The 14714-nt window shown below is 46.2% G+C and overlaps 1 protein-coding gene across 1 annotated transcript; it reads right to left on the reverse strand.

The window, feature by feature from the left end:
* Positions 1-2007: 2007 nt before the first annotated feature.
* Positions 2008-6274, reverse strand: LOC309524925 (uncharacterized protein). The gene is made up of 2 exons (XM_082210162.1): positions 6135-6274; positions 2008-3756 (listed from the first exon to the last, which is right to left on the reverse strand). The coding sequence occupies exon 2, from the start codon at positions 3677-3679 to the stop codon at positions 2183-2185; it is 1497 nt and encodes a 498-aa protein (XP_082066288.1). The 5' UTR covers positions 3680-3756; positions 6135-6274; the 3' UTR covers positions 2008-2182.
* Positions 6275-14714: the final 8440 nt, after the last annotated feature.

Genomic DNA, 14714 nt, shown 5'->3' on the forward strand with positions numbered 1-14714 from the left:
CGGGAAACACTGGTAATCGGGGGGGGGGGCGAATAGTCCCCCCCTCTTCTGTCAGAAGCTGATCTCCCTGCCCTCCCCAATTCTCGTCTTCAGAGTATTCTCCGACACAGTCAGTGGCGTAGCGTGGGTTGTCAGCACCCGGGGCAAGGCAAGTAATTTGCGTCCCCTAACCCATGGATTTGCGCCCCTAACCCTAACCCCCAGATGTTGCGCCTGGTGTGGCCGGCCCCCCCTGCACCCCCCACGCTACGCCACTGGACACAGTGTTATAAAGCAAAGTGAATTGAAATTCACCCGCATTATCCTCCCAATTCCCACCCCCTCCAGTAACATCGATATCTTAGCCTACATGAATTGCCCCTGAGAGATCCTGCGATGCAGTCTCACAGAGCAAGTTTATACAAGCTATTCACACGTGTATTATTATTATTATTATTATTATTATTATTAGGGGGTTGCCTGCAATTTTTCCCTAACATTGTGTATTATTTTTACTAGCCTGCTGGCTCACACATAATTTCTGGACTTCATGAAAAGAGAGACACACACAGAGAGAGAGAGAACCCAAAGAATGGCAGATGAAGGTGATTGACTACATGGAATTGGCAGAAATGACTGGCAGAATCCGAGACCAGGGAGAAGAGTTGGTGGAAGAAGACTGGAAGAAATTTAAAGACTATTTACAGAAATATTGTAAAATTAATGAATGCTAGAAGGATGTTGGATAGAAACTAAGGGGTTTCCAGCTGTAATGCTTTAGGAGATACGGAAGAAAAAAAAGGTTTACAAATGGGTAAAAGCTTAATGGTAAGGATTTGCTGAACTAACAAATTGAAGTGGAATACAAAGAAGGGAGGTTTGAGGAGGTCTGGGGAAATAAGTGTAAGGAAGATATGTTATGGAAAATTATTTGTTTTTTAACTGTTTTTATGTTGTATTTTGTTTCTTTTTATTTTTCATTTTCATTGTTATATTTTTTAAAAAAACTTTAATAAATATCTTTTTTTTTAAAAAGAGAACCCAAATAAAACATGTTCCATTTGATCTCTTGGGTGCCATTCTCTGTCATCCTATAGCACCAGCACTTAGAGTGTCGGACTTAAGACAAGAAGACCTGTGTTCAGTTTCTTACTACAAAACGTATTGGAGGACCATGCACTCCTTCCTAGCTTCACCCATATCGTAGGACTGTTTTGAGAATACATGGGGGGCATATGTCATCTTCGGGCAGAGTGTAGGGTAAGAGATCTTCCCCAGGGAGGGTCTCCTGGTGCCAAGACAGAGGTGCCCATTCTGATTTCATTTCCGGGGCAGTTATATGACAATGAGCCTTCCTCTTTCATGTCTCTTGCTTGGCTTGTGGGGTGTTTATACATCTCTCCATTTAATCTTTGCTCATAATGCATTTTCCGGTCATTTTTCTCCTAACCACAAGAAAATCTGCTTCTTTTAAAAAGTGGGCTCTTTGCACGAGGGTGGCAGAACCCTTTAATCGCTTTAATGGCATTAACCTAATAAAGTTCCAATATGCACTCAAATCCCTCCTGCAAAATACAGAGCGGTTCACAAACACTCGACTTGGCCAGAAGGTGGCAGCAATGAGTTGCTTTTACTGAAGGATAAGGAAGTGTCAAGTGTGTTTCCTTGGGGTCCATAGCAAAGGTCAAGCTAGATGGGAAGCGATCAGGTTTCTCCATGCTATTTTTTCTTTTGGTTAAAAAGAAAAGTGTGTGTGTGTGGAGGAGTGTGCAATTTGGGTTGGGGCTTTCGTGCAGGGAAGTAGCGTTCACTCTTTCCTCCATGCCCCAGCTCTCACTTGCCCCTGCAACCCAACTATATCCACCGACAAGAGAATTTTTTATCTGTATGTTCCCTTCCCTCCAAGGCTAACAGGGTGATTAACGGCTGAGGACATTTTTTGGCATGGAGGGGAGCTAAACCACAGCAGTACCACCATCTGGAAGCAAATTCCACCCCCAACCCCCATAGCTAGATTTAAGTGGCATCTCAGGTCCATAGATCATTTATTTTTGGTATCACTCTTGCACAATTCATTTGGTGGACCAGCCCCCGGCTTCCTGATCCAGAAACAACGTCCTGCTCCTGGAAAGCATCCATCTCAGTCCCAGTCCAAGAACTGACCTTGGATGGATCCATCATGTTCACCATTCCTCCAGATGAGTCACCTTTCTGGACCATCATCTGCCTGTCTGCTGTCTGAAGACTCCTCTAGAACACCAGGTGGCTCTTCTTCATCATCATCATCTTCACTTGATCCATTGGATGTTGGCTCCATTTCTTTCCCAGCCTCCTCCCTGTGTCCATGGATCAACACTTCCTCTGTTGCTGTTCCACTGGTTAAGCTCTGCCACCCAGCATGTTCTCCTTCTTTTCCATCCCTCTCACCAGACCGTTTCCTTTTCCCACTGGTTGATAATGCTTTTGACTTAAGGGAACATTCCCTTCCTGGCGCCCTGGAACTTTTGGACAGCCCCGTATCTGCCCTCTTCTCACGGGAAAAAGTCCTCCCTGCAAACGATGATGTTGTTTCTTCCTCCCATTTCCAAGTACTAGAGGCAAATTCTTCTAATGCGATCACATTGGGCGGCCCTCCTCTCTTAGATCTCTTCCCATTAGACAGCACTTTGAAAGTTCTCCTTGCCTGATTGGACGGGCCCTCCTCTGCCCCTCTCCTCCCTTCCAGTTTCCTCATCCAAACTGATGGTCCTTCTTTCCCTTGTTTCGCAGAGGTCGGGCCTGTTACCCTGCCGGACGACCCGGAATCCGCCAGCGCCAGAACCACTTCTCTTCGGCAATGTTGATCTCCGACAACGTTGAAAACAGAGATCCAGCTGTCTCCGTGCCCGGAAACCATCTTGAAGTTCTTCCCATCGCAGTCAATGAAGATGGTGGCATTGGCCCGGTGTCGTGGAGTCAAAGCATTAAACTCCTGCAAGGCTCGCTTGAGGCAGGCCCGAAGGTCCACCGTACATCCTTTCAGGCCTTCTGTCTCCTTCCACACTTTAAGCAAGTTCTCAGAGGTGAGGGGCACCGCGCGGCTGTTCAACCTGTCTACGTAGATGTCCATGCAAGTAACTCGAACCCGGTACCGAGGTTGTCTATCGGAGAAAAGGATGTGGATGCGGGACTTCCCCTTCCCAGAAATGAAATCCAAGCAGGAGCCTTCACATTCAATGGTCAACTCAGCACTCCTCTTCACTGAAGGGGGCTCCTTCTCAATCTCTGTTATGGCTAGATCAAGGCAGGCCCTCAGGTCCTTTGTGACATCCCCCCACTTAAGGAGCCCCTGCCTCACCTTCTCCAAATTCTCAGAGGTCAGTGGAGCTGGGCAGAGGGACAGCCGGTCCAGGTAAACCTCCAGGCTGGAGACCTCAATGTTATAGCAGGTTTTCTTCTTTGACCAAGAGATGACTATCTTGTTCTCACCTCCACCGGAGACAAACTCCATCCTTTTCCTCCCTCTCACCTGGACGGTCAAGGTGGCATTGTCCTGGAGGCAGCGAGGCTCACGGGGGAACTCTAGCAGGGCGTGGTCTAAGCAAGCTGTCAGCATGGTGTCAGATCCCCGGTTGGCTATCTCCAAGCTCTCCTTCGCTGAGAGTAAGTTGCTGACACTCAGTGGTGCTGGAGGGATGGGCTTGGGGATGCAGGCACCCATACGAAGAAAGGCCAGGTTCTACGGATGCAACGCCAAACATGTCTTCTCGTGCAGTGGCATCAATGGTCCTCCAAGACCTGGAGAAGAAAGGCATCTCAGAATGGAATCCGTCACTGTACGGAAGTGGCAACCGGTGCCCGTTTGATAATGGTGGTCATGTGCCTGGTTCCTCCAGGACAGGGACAGCCAATGTGTTGCCCTCCAGATGTTGTTGAGGGCCACAATTCGCTTCAGTCCCAGCCAACATGGCCAGCCACCAGGAATTATGGTGGCGCTGTGGGTTAAACCACAGAGCCTAGGACTTGCTGATCAGAAGGTCAGCGGTTTGAATCCCCGCAACGGGGTGAGCTCCCGTTGCTCATTCCCTGCTCCTGCCAACCTAGCAGTTCGAAAGCACATCAAAGTGCAAGTAGATAAATAGGTACCGCTCCGTCGGGAAGGTAAACGGCGTTTCCGTGCGCTGCTCTGGTTTTGCCAGAAGCGGCTTAGTCATGCTGGCCACATGACCCGGAAGCCAACTCCCTCAGCCCATAAAGCGAGATGAGCGCCGCAACCCCAGAGTCGTCCACGACTAGACCTAATGGTCCGGGTTCCCTTTACCTTTACCTTTATGGCAAGGCTGGGGAAGAGGCCTTGCATGGGTAAACACTTAGGAAAACCAATAAGTTTCCTAAGAGAGTGCAAAGGTCAGCGTTGTGTAACTGTCTGGACAATCCCTTTACATCTCCCCAGGGCAGACCTCCTCTCCCCAGGCCACAGCCCTTACCACCCCTGCTTGGCTGCCTCCTTGAGTGCCTTTGCCTGGCTTGAATGTGCCCTTGAACTGTGATCCTGCCTCTTGTGAGCCCAGATGGAGAGAGGAGTGTTTATGAGGTGCATCTCTGGCCCTGCCCATTTTTGCCTCTGTCCCCCACCCACCATGGACAAGAGAATGTGGCCTCCTTTCTCCCCGCCCCTTTAAGGCTTGATCAGTGATTGCATGAGGGTGAGGTCAGACAAAGAAGATGGTCAGACCGGCTGCTGAATGAAAAGCACTACCAGTATTACTATTTTTGCCACAAGACACAGAAACGCAAGAGAAATAAAACCAATCTGCAAAGGGATGCATTCCAGGATGTTTTCATACACAACTAGTGATGGAGGTGCAGGCTTATCCCATGTGTCTGAGCGGTTCTCCACTTTACCCACACTTTCTAAGCACGGGTCTGAGTGGTTTCCTTCTTCCCCAGAGGAAATCTGCTATTTAGTGCTAAATCAGAGCAGGTGTGGGCTTTGGTAATCTTTCATAATATGGTGCCAAAATTCCAAATGCACCTTCTCAGTTATCAATCTTCTCAGTTTTGCACCCCTTCAGCTCAGCTCCCTGTCTGGTGTAATCGCCCACGCTGCCCTAAATCTGGTGCTGTTCAGAGCAAATGCAAATCCAGAGAAAAGGTGAACTTCCGTTTGCGCCAACCAAGTGCTAAAGAGTGGTTTGATATTCAGAATGTAGCCGGTGAAGCTCGCCCTTGCATAGTGATGACTGCAAATGAATGTAACATTTACCTCTATGCAGTCGTAAAGGACCCCTGGACGGTTAAGTCCAGTCAAAGGCGACTATGGGGTGTAGCGCTTATCTCTGCTTTCAGGCCGAGGGAGCCAACAGAAAGCTTTCTGGGTCATGTGGTCAGCATGACTAAACCACTTCTGGTGCAATGGAACACCGTGACGGAAACCAGAGCACATGGAAATCCCGTTTACCTTCTCGCCGGAGCGGTACCTATTTATCTACTTCCACTGGTTACTTTCGAACTGCTAGGTTGGCAGGAGCTGGGACTGAGCAACGGGAGCTCACCCCGTCACGCAGATTCAAACCGCTGACTTTCCGATCAGCAAGCCCAAGAGGCTCAGTGGTTTAGACCACAGCGCCACCTGCATCCCTCTATGCAGTACATGGGCTTGTAAAAAAAGCACAACAGCGTGTTGTCTCCATTGTCTTATTCAAAGTAGATCCATTGGAGTTAATGGACACAACTCAATCAAGCCCATTAATTTATTTGCATCTACTCTGAACAGGACTTACTTGAATAAAGTCCTATGCTAACAACTCTCAGGTGCAAGGTTGCACCCTCTCTCCTCCATGTCTCAACCTAGAGGTCCTCTGACCTGTCCATGAAGTGGCTTAGAACCTCAGTGTAGCCCACGCAAGCATGCAATGGAAGAGCAAGTGGCTTGACTTTATCAAGCCAAATGTGCGTATGAAAAGATGCTTATGAAGGGATGCTTGAGGGTTAGTTATTTCTGTCCAATTATATCAATTGTGAACCCTTAGGAACAAGGACTGAAAGGGAAAGGAGGACAACAAGGGGTTCTTGGGCCAGAACTGAAGTCACAGGCACAGTTGAGGGTAGCTCAGGGCTGAACGTGAGATTGTGGGGAGAACACCACAGTCAGTAACTCGGGGAAATGAACTTACTTTTGTGTCTGGGTTCCTACTAGCATCCATGGGAGTTGGGAAGAGGACAGGAGAGAATGTGGCTTGATTCTCATTGGTCTTTGCAGCTGTGATGTCACAGACCCATCCTTCGGAGTTCCGTTCCATCCATGTGTTCTGCAGAAGGAAGCACCAATCGCGAGCAGATGGGTCCAGAATTAGAAAGGCAAAGCTGCGAAACAGAAATGATACAAGCAAGCAAACATCCAGCTTCTGCAGCAAATTGCAAAATTTTAACAGGTCGTCCCATTAGAATAATTATACAAGAGACAATGAGGCAATGAGGCTAAGGGTACATTCTGTCCTATGTGGTGGACTTGTAAAAGGGCAAAAGGGTATTGGGAAATAATTTATAATGAATTGGGGGGGAAATGTTTAAAAGTACTTTTCCAAAAAAACAAACAAACCAGAGTCCTTTTCGTTGGGGATAATTCAGATGGAAATTCCCAGGTGTCAGAAAAGGCTATTTATGACAAGGAGAGAAATTTTTGATAGTAGGAGTTTATGCACCAAATGAGGGGAAATCTGAATTCCAGGGAGAAGAGTCGGTGGAAGAAGATTGGGAGAAATTTAAAGACTATTTACAGAAATACTGCAAAATTAATGAATGTTAGAATGATGTCAGAATGAAGTTAAGTGGTTTAAGCAGCAATGTTATAAAGGTGTATGTAAAAATGGGTTGTTAACAGGTGAGAATCTAAAGTTATAATATATTATGTTAAAGGACTAAGATAAAAACAAAGAGGGAAAGAAATTGCTGAATTAACTGACTGAATTGGAATACAAAAAGGGGGGTGTGAGGAGGTCAGGGAAACAAGGAAATGAATGTAAGGTATGGAAAGACTGATGTATTTTTTAAGTGCTTTTTATCTTTTTTGTATTTTGTATTTTTTCTTTTATTTTTACTTTTGTTTTTCTTTTTTTCAATTCATGTAATTCTTTTCTTTGAAACCTTAATAAATATCATTTTTTAAAAAAACAACAGAAATGGCTATTTATGTATGCCACTACAGCAGCCCGTGTTTTGTTAGCCCAAAAATGGAAAACGAGTGAGGTCCCAGCTAAAGAAGAATGGCAACTTAAGCTGATGTAATATGCGTAGCCTGCAGACTTAACATATAGAATAAGAGAAATAGAGGAACATACTTTTAAAGAAGATTGGCAAATGTTTATTTGAATACAGTGGTAGCTTGGGTTACAGACGCTTCAGGTTAAAGACTCTGCTAACCCAGAAATAGTACCTCGGGTTAAGAACTTTGCTTCAGGATGAGAACAGAAATCGCATGGCAGTGGCACGGCAGCAGCGGGAGGCCCCATTAGCTAAAGTGGTGCTTCAGGTTAAGAACAGTTTCAGGTTAAGCTCCAGAATGAATTAAGTATTTAACCCGAGGTACCACTGTATATGGGTAAAAATTGCGTACACTTGAAAACGTTGGCAGCATAAATTCAACAGTGTAAATAAGTTTTGATGGATGCAACAATGGAATACTGAATGCTTTAGTTTATGTAAAATATGCAGGGATTCATGGCATGCAAAATGAACCATGGAAAGAGAAGAAGGGAAGTTGTTTAAATGAATATTCTAAAATGTAAAACAAAGAAATTATACCAAATAATAATTATTATTATACAAGAAGGCTCCAGGGATAGAGATCCTCCAGCCTGCAGGCCAGATTTGGCCCAGCACTGGTCCCAAATTGGAACTTGAGGCAGTTTCCCCCCCGTGCATACCCCCCTTGCCCCACACCTGGCTTCAAATGCTGAATCCGGTGTGGGGCAAGGAGATGGACATGCTTGGATCAGCTGCACAGCAGAATTTCGCGCGAGGAAGCCAGTTGCACAGATGATCCCTGGAGGAAGCAGCTTTGGCTTGGTGCCTGGAAAGTGCCGAGTGGGTCGGTGAGCATTTGGGAAGCATGGTTCAAAAGTGCTTTGCAAGCCCAACGCTCAGCACTTCCTGAGCTTCCCGCTGAGCAAAGGGCCATCGGAAAACCCCTGCAATGCGCCTCCCAAGGACCCGAAAAACTGCCGTCCGTCGGGTGCTCAGGAAGTAGCGCACAAGGGACTTTGGCAGGTAGGCGGAATAACCCACTCAAGGGGCCTTATTCTTGACTGGAGATCCTGCTGGCAATTTGTGTACAGTGGTACCTCAGGTTAAGTGCTTAATTCATTCTGGAGGTCCGTACTTAACCTGAAACTGTTCTTAACCTGAAGCACCCGTTTAGCTAATGGGGCCTCCTGCTGCTGCCACACCACCGGAGCACAATTTCTGTTCTCATCCTGAAGCAAAGTTCTTAACCTGAAGCACTATTTCTGGGTTAGCAGAGTCTGTAACCTGAAGCGTATCTAACCTGAAGCGTATGTAACCCGAGGTACCACTGTATTAAAAAACACAACAGACCTGCACTTAAGATGGTGTTTCCTGCTTGGCAGGGGGTTGGACTCGATGGCCCTTGTGGTCTATTCCAACTCTATGATTTTCTGATTCTGTGATTCTAAGTTATATGCAGAATCCTGAAGGGAAATGTAGCTAATAATTCCTTGTGAGTTATGAGCTGGCAACACACACACACACAGACACACCCCTTTTCACTCATGAAGGAAGCCCCTCTTATGAGTAAAAGACAGGATAATACCCCCTCCCAGATGCAGCAATCTGGTGGAGAAGGCATGGAGCGTTGCCTCTCTCCCCTGACAGGCCATTTGCTTTCCATGCAGAATGCACTGAAAAGAGCCCCATTTCCCCCCCACATCCATCATAAACGCGCAGCAGGTTAGTGGGCTGAACTCACAGGTTGCTGCATTCTTCTGTGTCCTGCTCAGAGCTGTAGCGGGGGGGGGGGGACGGCAGGTCTAGCCTGGATTTCCGCCCCAGGCGAAGCCTCCAGAGGGGTGCCATTGAGTTTTCCACCAGATTGATTATGGGATCCTGGAAGAAGACTGGGAGAAATTTAAAGACTACTTGCAGAAATACTGTAAAATCAATGAATGTTAAAGGGATGTTGGATTGAAAATAAGCGGTATTGGTAAAAAGATTAATAAGAATATGTGAATACGGATTGACAATGGTTTAAAATATATAGTTATAATAGGTTAAGATATTGAGTAAAGATAAATGATAGAGGGTAAGGATTTGCTGAATTAACTATGTGAACTGGAATACAAAAAGGGGGGGGTGTGAGGAGGTCAGGAAACAAGTAAATGAAATATAAGACATGAAAATGTTGATTTGTTTTTAATTTTTTCTTAGTCTTTATGTGTTTTGTCTTTGTATTTTTGTATCTCTTTTTTCTTTTATTATTGTTATTCTTTTTTATTTTTCATTTTTAATCTTGTAGCCTTTTATTGTCTGCAAAATTTCAATAAATATCTTTTTTTAAAAAAGATTATGGGATCCTGGGATCTATGGTCCCAAAAACAGACGTGTGGGAGAACAGAAGTATCCAGGATCCCCATGCTTCCTTAAAAAAAAAAAAGACGATTGTCCAGTAGCACCTTAGAGATCAACTAAGTTTGTCTGGGTATATTTGTTCTTTGTTGTTGTTGTTTAGTCATTTAGTCGTGTCCGACTCTTCGTGACCCCATGGACCAGAGCACGCCAGGCACTCCTGTCTTCCACTGCCTCCTGCAGTTTGGTCAAACTCATGCTGGTAGCTTCGAGAACACTGTCCTGCCATCTCGTCCTCCGTCGTCCCCTTCTCCTTGTGCCCTCCATCTTTCCCAACATCAGGGTCCTTTAAAACCAGGGATGGGTGGGGAAGGAACTGAATCCCCCCATACTTTCCTCCCTCAAACATCTGGGGAAAGAACTTTTTTTTGGGGGGGGGGGGGAGTATGTGTGATGTGGAAAGGGCTCAGCATATTAAGTTCCTGCCCTAAACTGCCAAGTTCTTTAGAGGGAATTAGTAACAGTCTGACTCTGACACACAGTGTCATTGCTGTCAATTCTGAAAGGGCCTTGCAGGCGCTCTCTTCCAAAGAGCGCTCTGTCGTGGGAAGCCAAACACACGAACACTGCCGTAAACCCACAGCTTCGCGGGGGGGGGGGGGGGAGCAGCTGAAGAGACAAGGCTTTTGAATGAGGAACTGGCATGAGGCCCCAAACCAGATTGACTGCTTGTTCCGGATCACAACCCCATAGCTGTATTTTATGCAGAACAGAAACACACAAAATAGAAGCACAGTTAAAGAGGAATAGTCTGCAAATACATGATACACAAATAGAGACTTGATATGGGGGCATATAAATGATTCCCTGTTATCTCCAGATATGGATAATTTAATGTGCTTCAAATAGTTGTTCTGTTTCCTTTTATAATTGTTTAATTCTCGTCACTCACTCTAGGACCTGAAGTCGAAAGGTGTGTAAGAAACCTTGTAAATAAATAAAAGTAATTCCCCTTACTGCATTTGTTGGTGCCATTAATAGCTTAATATCCAAGCTGCTATGGGGATTTGCAGAACCACTGTTAAATATCTCTAGTCTGAACCAGTGGAGGACAAGGTGCTCAAGTCTGCTCTTATATTGTAACTCTTAAACTGCTGTTGCTTTCTTTGAGTCTTTAATATATGAAATAAACAAGGGCTGCAGGGAGGAAGTGGGGAGCTGTGGTCTGAACCAGCAGGAATCTTCTGAACGTATGTGCTTTTAAGTGAAATAAAAATGGAAACTATTCCTCTGTTTGAAATGACTGGCTTCAGATTTAACATTTCCCAACATGACCCATGTTGATGTGAGGCACAGGTGGGGAGCCTTTTGCAGCCCGGACGCTACATTCCCTTGTGTCTGGAGTTTGGAAAAATTTGGCCCCACCCCATGGGTGAACTTTGGCGGATGGTTGGGACAATCACATAATATCACTATGAAATTACACGATTGACAGATGAGTTCCCTACCCATGCCTTATGGGGAACATTTGAAATAACTTGCGCTGCGGATAGATAGGACCAGTAGCAAAAGTGAGCAGAGTTCCTGCTATGCTCTTCATCCACACAAGCAAGAGAGATTATCCCTGTCCAAGGATAGATTTTCATCACAAGTGCATGCAAGGGATCAGTGAGGCCTGTATCCTTGAAGGGCCATTAGAATATTGTTCTCTATATCAGTGTTTCCCAACCGGTGTTCCGCGGCACACTAGTGTGCCGCAAGATGTTGCCTGGTGTGCCGCGAGATGTTGCCTGGAGGGAGGCGGGCGAGTCCAAAAAAGGTTGGGAAACACTGACTTAAGTTTCTCTTTCAAAAAGGAAACGTGAGTTAAAGCGCCGCCGCCGCCTCCCACTCACTTTCCTGCTCTGGCTTCCCTAACAGTTTTCCGAGTTGCGTCACTGGATCCAGCCCCCTTTTCCACAGGTGACACGGGGCTGGAGGGAGGGAAAGAGGGCTTTACGTCGCGCACAAAGGCAGCCTCCTAGAAGCGCTCTGGCCGGCGCCGTTTCGCCGAAGGCGCCGGAGGACCCCCACCCTCAGCTCCTTCAGAAAGGAAGCCCCGCCCCTCGGCTCCCTACGCCGCCAGGCAGCTCAGCTGACTGACGAGGACGTTCTGCGGCGGCGGCCGCCGCACAACCACCGCAGTTGCTGGCAGCGTCCACAGCGCAATAAGTAACAGCGCCTGGTGCTGCCAACTCTTTCTCTCTCTCTCCCGCCCCCCGCCCCCAAGCTCTCACACGCCCCGCGTCAACATCGCCGCGCGCAGCTTCCCGAGCTTGAGGCCAGCCGCTGCATGCACACGCCGGCTCGTCATCGGCTCCGGTTGTTGCCTTTCTCCGCCGAGGTCGGTGGACCCCGAGCCTAGGCTTCCTTCCCGCACCCCGCTTTCCGAAGACCGCACACCAGTTGGGCCAGTACATATTCCCCTCTTGTGACTGGAGCGGAATAGCCCTTTCTCTTCTTCCCCAACCCTTGTCATTGGAGGAGTCCCTCAGTCCCTCGCTTTGCTGCCTCCCCCCCCCACCCCCAAAGCTTGGAGGTTCCCCGGCAAGGGGGAGGGGAAAAAATTGAAACTAACACTTTCGTGCGTCCCTCCCGGCGTGACGCTGTGCGCTGACGTCACGGGGCTGTAATGGTGGTGTGCCTCGAGATTTTTTTCATCAAACAAGTGTGCCTTTGCCCAAAAAAGGTTGGGAAACACTGCTCTATATGATCCCAAAAACTGTTTAAGGCATTTTCTCCTCTCTCATATGTTATCCCAAAGGGGGGGGGGGCAGCCAGAAGAACAAGGCTTTTTCTTGCTTAGATGTTACAGTGAAAATAGGCCTATCTCAGGAATGTCTGGCTTGGCCGAGTAAAGATAAAGAGCAAGGTTGAATGGATATTATTGTCACCCCAGAGGGAGGGACTGGACATACGTGAAACAAGGAAGTCCAAATATGGAGAAACGAAAGCTAAATTCTATACCATTTCCCGTAAATCATGTTTTCTCGGAAATCAAATGATTATCCGTCCCAGAGGGTATAAAAAGGGCTGGCAAGCCCAGAGAGGGCGGGCAGGCAATGAACTTTACCTTGTCTGTACCTTTTTTGTCATGACAAAATAAAAATGATTTTATTGTTGTCAAATTGACTCTTTGAAGCCAATTCTGATGCTCCAAAGGGAAATAACTAAGGAAAGGTATTTCATCCTGACGGCCATTTTGAGGGGTCTGCATCCTTTGGCTCCTGCAGCTGAGGTTTTCCAACCCTAGTGGGAGCTTGAGCTTTTTATTATTATTATTGCGTGAAAACATTTATTTCAGTAAGCCCACATAGACACTTCTTTAATTGTGTACACTTCCTTTTAAATTCTTGCAGATTTTACCTGTGTTTTTATTGAAAATCATACTATTTTTGTACCACAGCTTAGTTTTTTTTTAATTAACTGGTTTCTAAACATTTCCAAATAAACAAAAACAACAACAATGAAACAATATTTCAATAACATTTCTTAAAAACAAAACTATGCATCAAATAAAACTAAGAAGTGTACAGAACAGAAAATTAAAAAAAATAGGAGCCAGAATCTAGCAAAACCTAGGTAAACATGTAAGTTTTTAAGAGGAAACATGTAAGTTTGGGTAAACATGTAAGTTTGGAAATCTCTACTGTCTCCATCTCATGAATTATTTGAGAGAGAGCATTCCAGAGGGTGGGTGCTGCACCCACAAATGAAGTTACCATCATCAGCTTGAGCTCTTACTACTGAAATTTGAATTTTGTCTCTCGTTTAACCCAATTTCAAGGGACCGGTTCAAATTTGATCCGAGGAGCAACTGGTATTTTTATCATACAAAACGTACCTGCTTATTCACATCCTCCTGGTCTGACAACAGGGTAAGCAAATGGGATTCTGGCAAGAAGAAGAAGAAGAAGAAGAAGAAGAAGAAGAAGAAGAAGAAGAGGAGGAGGAGGAGGAGGAGGAGGAGGAGGAGGAGTTTGGATTTGATATCCCGCCTTTCACTCCCCTTCAGGAGTCTCAAAGCGGCTAACATTCTCCTTTCCCTTCCTCCCCCACAACAAACACTCTGTGAGGTGAGTGGGGCTGAGAGACTTCAGAGAAGTGTGACTGGCCCAAGGTCACCCAGCAGCTGCATGTGGAGGAGCGGGGAAGCGAACCTGGTTCACCAGATTATACGAGTCCACCGCTCTTAACCACTACACCACACTGGCTAACCGTTCTAATGGTTCATGTACTTTGTAAACAGCAGCGAAGGAACCGTATGTAAACTCAAACATGGCAGGCTTCTATCACATTTTGGTCTTGTTTGTTTTTTGGGGGAAGTTCCCGCACACTGAAATTTACTGGTAAGTTCCATTCCATTTCCTTTCTTTTGTTAACACCTGCAGGAAAGCTAAATACAGATCACCATAGTAACATGCAAAACAAGAAGAGTTGTGTTCCTATGCCACATCCTCCGACAGTTCATACCTGCTTCAGCTGAGCTGGAGATCAGCAGTCCTCCTGAATCAGGCCGGAGATCCATCAAAGATACCCTCAACAGGCTGCTAATAATTTAGGGGCATTCTTAGTGAGATGGATTGGCTTATTGTGGGAAAGTTTCTGGGTCAAGAACTCTTGTTTAAAAGTCTCTGCTCTCAGATCCAGAGAGTAACTCACCCACTGAGCATGGAATCTCTGAGATCTGTGCAGAAACGGTTGCAGGGTTATGAGCCAGACACAAGGAATCTGGTCGCATGCTTGGACATGGCAATGAGGAATTTCAAGGAGGAGCCTACGTGCGTGAAGGAGAATGCCAGTTTGTTGATCAAGAGTGATGGGGTCGAGTTGAAATTCTCCTGTGGGAATCAGAAATGTCTCATCTGCATAGATGACGCTGGCGGAGAACTCCAGTACAATGCCTCTGAGCTCTCGGGGGATGTCTATCTGTTGAGATTATGTTGCAGGCCCCAGCCACTGAATGTGGCAAGTCTCCAGGGAGTGAAGGAAAGTTTGGAGAAATGGGAGATGGGAGAAGATTTGAGAAGTTCAACACACACCACAATTGCCTCATTACGTAAATCCTGTTCAGAATACCACAACACACACGTAACTGGCTGTAAAGTAACATAACATTGTATATAATAAAACTG

Source organism: Podarcis vaucheri (genome assembly GCF_965113315.1).
Source record: "Podarcis vaucheri genome assembly, chromosome: 2".
NCBI classification, from domain to species: Eukaryota; Metazoa; Chordata; class Lepidosauria; order Squamata; family Lacertidae; genus Podarcis; species Podarcis vaucheri.

Excerpts from the sequence above, each read along its gene's own strand:
- LOC309524925 (XM_082210162.1), bottom strand. The coding sequence starts at position 3,679 with ATGGGTGCCTGCATCCCCAAGCCCATCCCTCCAGCACCACTGAGTGTC.